The sequence below is a fragment of the Triticum dicoccoides genome, chromosome 2B (genome assembly GCF_002162155.2).
Source record: "Triticum dicoccoides isolate Atlit2015 ecotype Zavitan chromosome 2B, WEW_v2.0, whole genome shotgun sequence".
NCBI classification, from domain to species: Eukaryota; Viridiplantae; Streptophyta; class Magnoliopsida; order Poales; family Poaceae; genus Triticum; species Triticum dicoccoides.
Window position 1 is genome coordinate 726,559,438 of NC_041383.1, and position 9,598 is coordinate 726,569,035.

Genomic DNA, 9,598 nt, shown 5'->3' on the forward strand with positions numbered 1-9,598 from the left:
TTCTAAGTTGATCTATATCGGTTGAACTGCAATGTCAACATTCTTTGTCATAGGTATGTTACATGCCCGAGATTCGATCGTCGATATCTCCATACCTAGTTCAATCTCGTTACCGGCAAGTCTCTTTACTCATTTCGTAATGCATCATCCCGCAACTAACTCATTAGTCACATTGCTTGCAAGGCTTCATATGATGTGCAGTACCGAGAGGGCCCAGAGATACCTTTCCAACACTTGGAGTGACAAATCCTAATCTCGATCTATGCCAACCCAAAAAGCACCTTCGGAGATACCAGTAGAGCATCTTTATAATCACTCAGTTACGTTGTGACGTTTGATAGCACAAAAGGCATTCCTCCGGTATCCGGGAGTTGCATAATCTCATAGTCGGAGGAATATGTATTTGACATGAAAAAATAGTAGCAATAAACTGAACGATCATTATGCTAAGCTAACGGATGGATCTTGTCCATCACATCATTCTCCTAATGATGTGATCCCGTTCATCAAATGACAACACATGTCTATGGCTAGGAAACTTAACCATCTTTGATTAACGAGCTAGTCAAGTAGAGGCATACTAGGGACACGGTGTTTTGTCTATGTATCCACACATGTATCAAGTTTTCGGTTAATACTATTCTAGCATGAATAATAGATATTTATCATGATACAAGGAAATATAAAATAACAACTTTATTATTGCCTCTAGGGCATATTTCCTTCAGTAGATGCTTAACTTCCTCTCTTATACTGTCTGGCATCCTTTGCTAAAGAAAGTAGATGATTTGTCATGATTTATTCTCTGCCCTGAAGCTCTATAATAAGTGGTCAACAACTGGTTTATCTCATTAGCACCACCAGCACTAGCCCTAAAGAATAGCATGCGGTCATCAGCAAACCTAAATGGTTAACCGGTGGTGCCGAAGGGGAAATCTTAATACCACTCAATTTGGATGACTCATCAATAGATATTAGGAGGCACAAAAGGCACTCTACTACTATGAAGAATATATATCATGAGATTGGATCTCCCTATAAAATTCCACATGACGGTTTGAACTCTTGAAGATTTTGCCATTGAACAAAACAGAAAATGTAACTGATTTCACCATGCTCATGACAATATTAACCCAATGCTCTGTTAACCCAAGTTTCAACATTATTGCTTGCAAATAATCCCACTCCACCTATCATATGCCTTCATCATGTCTAACATTAGGGCACAACTTCTATTTTTCTTTGAAGTATTCCTTTTCATGAAGTGCAAGCATTCATAAGCCGTGATTATATTAACGGTAATGAGTCTACCTGAGACAAAAGTAGACTGCTCCTATGATATAATTTCTGGCAGAACTATCTTTAGCCTATTGGATACAACCAAAGTACTAAAAAAGTTGAAAAATATAAACTGAAAACATGCAACAAGCTAAAGCCCAAACAAGTTCCTGTTGTGGAAAGATATGCACACCAATTTAACCCGCGATAGCTATGTCTCGCATTCAGCGAGACATATTAATCTCTTGTTGAAGCGTCTGGAGTAATCGGGCCAGCCCACTAGCGACCTGTTTTTGTTAGAAAATTTGAGTAAAAAAGGGAGTGCTCAGTGGATCAAACCTGGGACCTCCTGGTTGCGTTGTCGCATTGATAGCCACTGAGCCAACATCAAATTCGTGTTAAATAACTTATGCGCAACCTACTAGAAGGAAGAGAGCTGGTTTTACACTGGTTTTCTGGGGGTTTTTCTTCTCTTTCTCCATTTTCTTTTGTTTTATTTGGTTTTCTTTGGGGTTTTTTCTTCCTTTTTTCATTCTCTTTTGTTTCTTTTTTTACTTGCTTCTTCGGTTTTATTTTTCATTTTCTTTTTTCTTTTGGTTTATTTTGTTTCTTTTTGGTTTTCATTTTTTTAAATTTTCTTTGTTTCTTATGGTATTTCATTCGAATTTTTTTGTATATGTCAACAACAATTTTCTAATACATGTTTAACATTTTTTCAATACAAATTTAACATTTTTAATACATAGTCAATATTTTTTATACACATTTTTATTGTTTTTGAAATGCTTGATTAACAATTTTCAAATACAATATTAACATTTTTTGAATGCATGTCAACATTTTTCTTATACACACTTTTAACATTTCTAAAATACTTGATTAACATTTTTTAAATACAAGACTAACATTTTTCTAATACATGGTCAACATTTTTTAAATACAAGACTAACATTTTTCTAATACACACTTTATTTCATTTGCGATCTATTTATAAAATCTATTACAACTTTCTCCCGTCCACTTGCCAATTTCTGGCGCCGTTACCCGAAAAGGATTGACAACCCCTTTAACATGTTGGGTTGCGAGTATTTGTTATTTGTGTGCAGGAGCTGTTTACGTTGTGTTGCGTGGTTCTCCTACTGGTTCGATAACCTTGATCTCATCACTGAGGGAAATACCTATCGTCCTTGCGCTGCATCATCCCTTCCTCTTTGGAGAAATACCGATGTAGTTCTAGCAGACATCAACGCCCTTGACAAACAACTCACGACTTACTACTGTCTGTAAGTATTACTTCTGCAATTAAGTATCTATAGCTCACCTCGTTCATATTGGATGTATATATAATTATCCTCACTATATTATGCAGATTGAAGATCGTCGAATGCAAAAAGGACAAATATATGACATTGGGTTCATTAGCCCAAATACTGTAAATGGATGGTCGGTTCAAAATAGAGTCAAAGATACTGAGGAAAACTTGCTACAATCGTTCCTTTGACATCAAAACAAAGGGAAAAATACTCTTTCCTTACAACTTCAAGTGAGTGTTACTGTCTTGTGCATATTCGGTTTCGCTTACTCGAGGTTATAGTAATGTAATTGATGAGTTATGCGGCACAGGTTCCACTTTTATTCCGATAGAGATTAAGCTTGATAGAGGAGTAGTAACAGTCTTAGACTTGAGACGTAAAGATCCCCAGGAGTATGCGGACATGACTGCAATGCTCCAGAAGTAAGTTCAATCATTATTGCACCACATCGGCAACTTTCATTCATTTCCTGATATCAAGTAATCATTTTCTTTGCATGGCAAGGATTTGGAAAAAGTTCATCAGAATGGTTTCGGGTCTAGAGAAGGCGTTGCGATTTACACACCCCAACGTAAGTAGTACTAGCTAGTTCCGCGCATCTCTCATTGATTCTAGTTTCATCAATACCATTATCATGCTTGATTATCAGTTTGATTGAACTCTATTCTCATAAAGTGCTTGTGGCAGGAAGGCGGGAATAATTTATGTGGATACTAAGCGAGTTCATTCGCCAATCAACCTCTAAGCGGGGCTACTCTGACAAACAATATGAAGTACGTAAACAATATTCATAATTTTATTTTATTACCATCAATTGTGTTGAGTTTCATTCATATATATGTATTGACCCCCTTCTTTAAATTAGATCCGGCAGATGTGGGATGAACTCCTACCACATGATGCCATACGAGCAATTCAAGAGGAATTGGCGGGATTCTTTCTTGACCATGTCATACATAAAGACGGAGAATGCCTTGTGAAAATTCAAGCTGATTATCGGTAGATGATGTCAGGGATCGTAAGAGATGTTATATTGTATATCTGTAGTAGCGTCGGATAGAAATACGAAAACTTGTTGTTCGACCAATCTCGAAGGAAGAGAGGTCACCTCTCTCTGTATATGTTCATGACGATCTTGTGTAATTCATGGTTCCTTCATTTGCTTACTTGCGTCGAGTTCTCTCTATATGTAGTAGCTAGCGTCGACCAAGCACGAACAAAGAGAGGTCACTTCTCTCTATATGTAGTAGCTATAGCTAACACAATATGAAACCCCTAATTAAACCATCCAAAACACCTAATAACCCCCTCCCCCTCTTTCAAAAAAAACAAACAAAAAACCCAGCGCCTGGGAGCTGCTGACGCGTGGCTACCTTTTAGTCCCGGTTGGTGTTACCAACCGGGACTAAAGGTCCTCCTATCTAGGCTCCCACAGAAGGCACGTGGACCTCCTTTGGTCCCCGTTCGTAAGCGAATCGGGACTAAAGGTTTTGGGAATTAGTCATGTTTGTTTTTCCCCAGTTCTAGAACCGGGACTAGAGCCCCTCTGGAACCGGGAGTAATGCCATGTTTTCTACTAGTGTACCCTTCCCCCCCTCCGCACCTCGGCCTGCCCTCCCATTAACGATTGTCCCAACCCTGCCTCTTCTCCTCGGACCACCGAAAAAGAGTCACATAGAGATAGTAGTGACAAAACACTTCAATGGCAGGAAAACAATTTTCAGCCAAACAGCTGCCATGCCAGCCAAAACGCTCTTGTGGCAGCAGTTTCAAAAACTGCTGCCATGGCAGCCCTTTTTGCTAAATTTTTCTGCCTAGCTCGTTCCTTTAGCCTTTTCGTGCTCATATTCGCATACAACTTTTGCTTGGGGTCCATGTTTTCCTCTCAACTGGGAAGGTGTTAGGCCCTCAAGTGCAAGGGTTTGCAGCAAACAACAATTTCTCTCAAGTGTCAAGGTTTATCAAGTCCATGAGATCTACGAGATTCCAACTAGTGATGAATACCTTCACACACAAAACAAAACGTCATTGTGTCCCTAACTTAACTATTGAGGTTGTCAATCTCACTAGCCTTGCTAGTTACAAAGAAATTAAAAGCACAAGTGTATGGGAGATTTGATTGCAACACAAAATTAAAAGAAAATGTAAATTGTGATTGAAAATTTGCAAGAAGAATATGGACTGAGATTCGTAGGTTCACTAGTGGTTTGTCTCCAAAAATATAACAACGGTTTAATGAAGAAATTACAGTTGGATAATGATTAAATTGTAATATTTATGAGTTGAATAGTTAGCATATGAGCATCACGTCCCAATATTTATAAACTGCCATCCGACTACATCTATAGCTAATACTCAACCCAACACCACTATCCAACATGCAACTCAAAGTATTAAGTAAAATAGAGTATTGCATTAAGTAAAATAGAGTATTGCATTAAGTAGTGACATGAAGTCGATGATATATTGCCCTCACCCCGCGTTCAAATGAAAACTACACAATCATCTTTTTATCCCCAGCGGCAAAAACACAAGGCAAGCCTTTTCCACTTTCTGTCACTATGATAGTTTACTTGGAAGATTTAACCCAATTATCATACACAACTCCCTCTTGAAGATCCAACCGACTTGGCCAGAGAAACAAGAATAGAAATAAGAATTATGCTAAAAATAATTCAAGAATAAACTAATTATAAAGTGATAATTCATCATATCCCAACAAAGATACCATAAAAATTACACCAAATGGATCAACATCATATACAAGAGCTCACATGATCTTTGTACGTTTTGAATTAGGAAAGAGTAACTACAAAAAGTGAAACTGTAATGCATCATTGTGAAGCTGATTATTTGGACATGTGTAATAGTATATTTTAAAAGAGTGAAATATGTTATTTAGAAAATATGCAATTGAAAAATATGGTTTTCAAAAAGCTAGTGGAGAGTGAAATGTAGGTTCTGAATTGTGAAATAGTAACTAAAGAAAGTGAAATTGTAATGTATCATTGTGAAACTGATTATTTCAAAATGTGAAATATACATTTGAATTTAAACATGGTTGGAAAGTATTCAAGATTGATCTCATTTTAAAGGTTTTGGTGCAAGAAGTTCAAATACAAAAATATTTTCAGAAAACAAATATATGGTTTAAAAGATATGTATGTTTTAAACTAGTCAAGGTGAAAAAAATAGTTGAATTTATTGTGTGGGAGAAGAGAGAGGGTGGTTCTGCCATATTACTGTCATGCATGTATCTGAAGTACAATGGTGAGGCTAGAGCCGCTGAAGAGAAAACAGAAATACAAGGTGGAAAATCAAGCAAAGAAATGCAATACAAAAATACTTGGTCCACATAGTGCTAGATGGCAACTCCCTATTGGAGCCCCCCTTGCCGATACCTAGCGTCACCAAGTAATTTTCCGTTTTGAAAGCACATATGCACCAGGAGAGGGGAAATACACTTTGGTTCCGGGTTGTAGATACACCCTATATGAAAAATAAAATAAACAAAAGTCAAAATAGTTCGGAAGTTTTTTAGAATAAACTTGACTTTCTTTTGCACTAGTATATAATTTTTCATGAAAAAAATAACCTGGACTTCAGGGCAAAGAAGACAAATTTGTTTTTCAAAAGAAGTCAATGGTGGATTTTCTTTTGTGGTTTTTTTCTCACAAGTATACAATAGAAGGTCAAGTTTATTTCGAAATATATTCAGATTTTTGGGACATTTTGTTAAATTACACGCAGGAACTCGCGTCCCCAGGAGAGGCCTAACTTAGCCTCACCTCCAAAAATAATTGTTGTTTCCCGGAGTACTTTTGAAGGTCAACGTCTCTGATAACCCGGTGTCCGGCTTGTCGTTCGGGCGGTGGCATTCTGAGAAAAACAAGCTCCAGATCAGATCTTGAAACCAGAAGTAAGAAAACAAAACTGCAGGTGAGTAGAATAAGATCCTACAGCCTCGATTCCATGAGCACCCGAGGCATATTTACATAGGAAATTGCCTTCCGTACTAACAATGACCGCAGAGAACATGGCGGCAGGTCCTAAACTTGCATTGAACTTGGAGACCTGGAGACTTGAGGGGCTGCTACTAATAATCTGGAGCCCGAAGCAGAGCAACCGGCAGAGGAAGCAACTTTTGGTCTCGTCCAACGGTTGCCATGGCTGTACTCTCTCTCGCCGCGTGCGTCGCCTTCTTCCATCTCCTCCTTCTCTTCTCTTCGTCTTCCTCTCTCCGCGTAGCCCCCGAAGCGGCGGAGAGCTCGGGATCGGCGCCCCATGGCCGGACCGCCTACCACTTCCAGCCCGCCAAGAACTGGCAGAACGGTAGGAGTTAACGCTTTTTAATTTGCCGCATTGTTGCTAGACCCAATCATGGGATGAATGGATTTGGCTAATCTGATCACTGTGTATGTCTGATCGTGGTGGATTTTGCTGCTTCTTCGGGATGGTGCCGAGCAGATCCGAATGGTACGCTCTGTTTCTTTCTTGTTTCTTCTCTGCATTCTGCTGAATTGGTAGGTGACTGAATTTTCATCTGGTGTCCAAGTGTTCCAGCCAGCGTGCTGTGAGCGTGCTTGTAGTGGACATTAATGGCGTCCCCGTCATGTGTACACACGAACGGAACTGACGGTTGTTTTCTTTGTTACACCGGCAGGGCCAATGTACCACAACGGCATGTACCACTTGTTCTACCAGTACAACCCGCACGGCGCCACCTGGGGCGTCGGCAACCTCTCCTGGGGCCACTCCGTCTCCGGCGACCTCGTGAACTGGGCCGCCCTCGACGCCGCGCTCGAGCCCACCTCGCCGTTCGACGCCAACGGCTGCTGGTCGGGCTCCGCCACCATCCTCCCCGGCGGCGTCCCGGCCATCCTCTACACCGGCATCAGCGCCGACGGCGAGCAGGTCCAAAACGTGGCCTTCCCCAAGAACGCGTCCGACCCGCTCCTCCGTGAGTGGGTGAAGCCGAGCTACAACCCCGTCATCCCGCTCCCCGCTGACGTCCCCGCGGATTTCTTCCGCGACCCTTCCACGGCGTGGCTCGGCCGCGACGGTCTGTGGCGCCTCGCCGTATCGGCCAAGGTCGGTAACGCCGTGGGGTCTACGCTCATCTACCGAAGCAAGGACTTCCGGCTGTGGGAGCGGAATGCCGCCCCGCTGCAAGAGTCACGCGCCGCCGGCATGGTGGAGTGCCCGGACCTGTTCCCGGTGGCGGAGCCCGGCGTGGAGGAGGGGCTCGACCACGCGCCGAGGACCGGCACCGGGGTGAGGCAAGTGCTGAAGCTGAGCGCGATGGACACGTTTCAGGACTACTACGCGGTCGGGCGTTACAACGACATGTCGGACACCTTTGAACCGGAGGACGACGGCGACGACTGCCAGAGCTGGCGCCGCCTCGACTACGGCCACGTGTACGCGTCCAAGTCCTTCTTCGACGCGCGCAAGAACCGGCGCGTGCTCTGGTCATGGGCCAACGAGACCGACAGCCAGGCCGACGACGTCGCCAAGGGCTGGTCCGGCGTCCAGGTCCGTCGCCACCGCCATCCTCCAACCAAATTTCTGTTTTGTCACTTATTATCATGCTGACATGCTTTCCCTCTCTCCTGCGCTGCAGATCTTCCCACGGAAGGTATGGCTGGACAACGACGGGAAGCAGCTAAGGCAATGGCCAATCGAGGAGATCAAGACGCTGAGGAGCAGAAAGGTCGGGTTGCTGGGAATGGTGGTGAACTCCGGCGGCGTGAACGAGATCGTCGGCGTCGCGGGCACACAGGCGGACGTGGAGGTGATCTTCCAGATCCCGGCCCTGGAGGGAGCCGAGAGCTTCGAGCCCAACTGGCTGCTGGATCCGCAGAGGCTGTGCGGGGAGAAGGGCGCGTCCGTGCCCGGCGGGGTCGGCCCGTTCGGGCTGCTCGTCATGGCCTCCGGCGACCTGCAGGAGCACACCGCCGTCTTCTTCAGGGTGTTCAGGCACCATGACAAGTACAGAGTCCTCATGTGCACCGACCTGAGCAGGTCAACTACAAGAGCCGGGGTGTACAAGCCACCGTACGGGGCTTTCGTGGACATGGACATCGAAGCGCACGGCGGGATCATCTCGCTCAGAACACTGGTAAGTTCATCGCCGCCGTGGCCGCAGCCTGAATCTTTTGCTCTGGTTCAGACTTCAGTAACACCGACTGTAAATCGAGTACTTATTACAACTTGTGATTTCGACGAACAGGTTGACCACTCGGTGGTGGAGAGCTTCGGCGGCGGAGGCCGGACGTGCATCACGGCGAGGGTGTACCCGGAGCACGCCGAGAACGGCAACAGCCACCTGTACGTGTTCAACAACGGGACAGGTGCGGTGAAGGTGGCCAAGCTCGAGGCGTACGAGCTGGCGACGGCGACCGTGAACGTTGGGGACGACGGGTTGATTCAGCCGAGTTCCATGCGCAAAGGTGAAGCGTAGAAGGTGTGGGGACCGAAAAAGTATTTTTACGGGTGGCGGGAGGTACCGGCGCACCATCCGCCGTCCGTCCCGTTTCATCAAGATTCGTGCTGTCAAACTCTGTATAAGTTGTAAATTGAATCCCACTGCTATACCCGGTCAATACAACTGCACACATGAGACAAAACAGTTCCTGACAACATTTTGCAGAATAGAGAGAGAGTTAGAATCGAGAGATGTGCGCTGCATGCATTCATATTTGTTAAATGAAATATCCATTTTTGAAACTTTTTATATATTTGGAATCATGGTGACAAGATCTTCAAAACAAGATCAATCTTGGATATATTTAAACTTCCTTTTATTTTATATATTTCATTTATCCTTGAAATGACTTTCATAGAACACAAAATTGTTTCGTTGTGAAATGATATTTATTTCATACATTTTAAAAGATGGATTTAGGCTCATTCAAAAATTATTTCACTCATTTTCGAAAGATGGATTGAGGCTCATTCAAAATTTATTTCACACATTTTAAAAACTCATTTCATCAAACAACCGA

The 9,598-nt window shown here is 43.3% G+C and overlaps 1 protein-coding gene across 1 annotated transcript; it reads left to right on the forward strand.

Moving 5' to 3' along the window:
* The first annotated feature begins 6,739 nt into the window (after positions 1 to 6,739).
* LOC119365891 (beta-fructofuranosidase, insoluble isoenzyme 7-like) lies at positions 6,740 to 9,329 on the forward strand. The gene is made up of 5 exons (XM_037631540.1): positions 6,740 to 6,923; positions 7,059 to 7,067; positions 7,255 to 8,126; positions 8,215 to 8,712; positions 8,824 to 9,329. The coding sequence occupies exons 1-5, from the start codon at positions 6,758 to 6,760 to the stop codon at positions 9,052 to 9,054; spliced, it is 1,776 nt and encodes a 591-aa protein (XP_037487437.1). The 5' UTR covers positions 6,740 to 6,757; the 3' UTR covers positions 9,055 to 9,329.
* Positions 9,330 to 9,598: the final 269 nt, after the last annotated feature.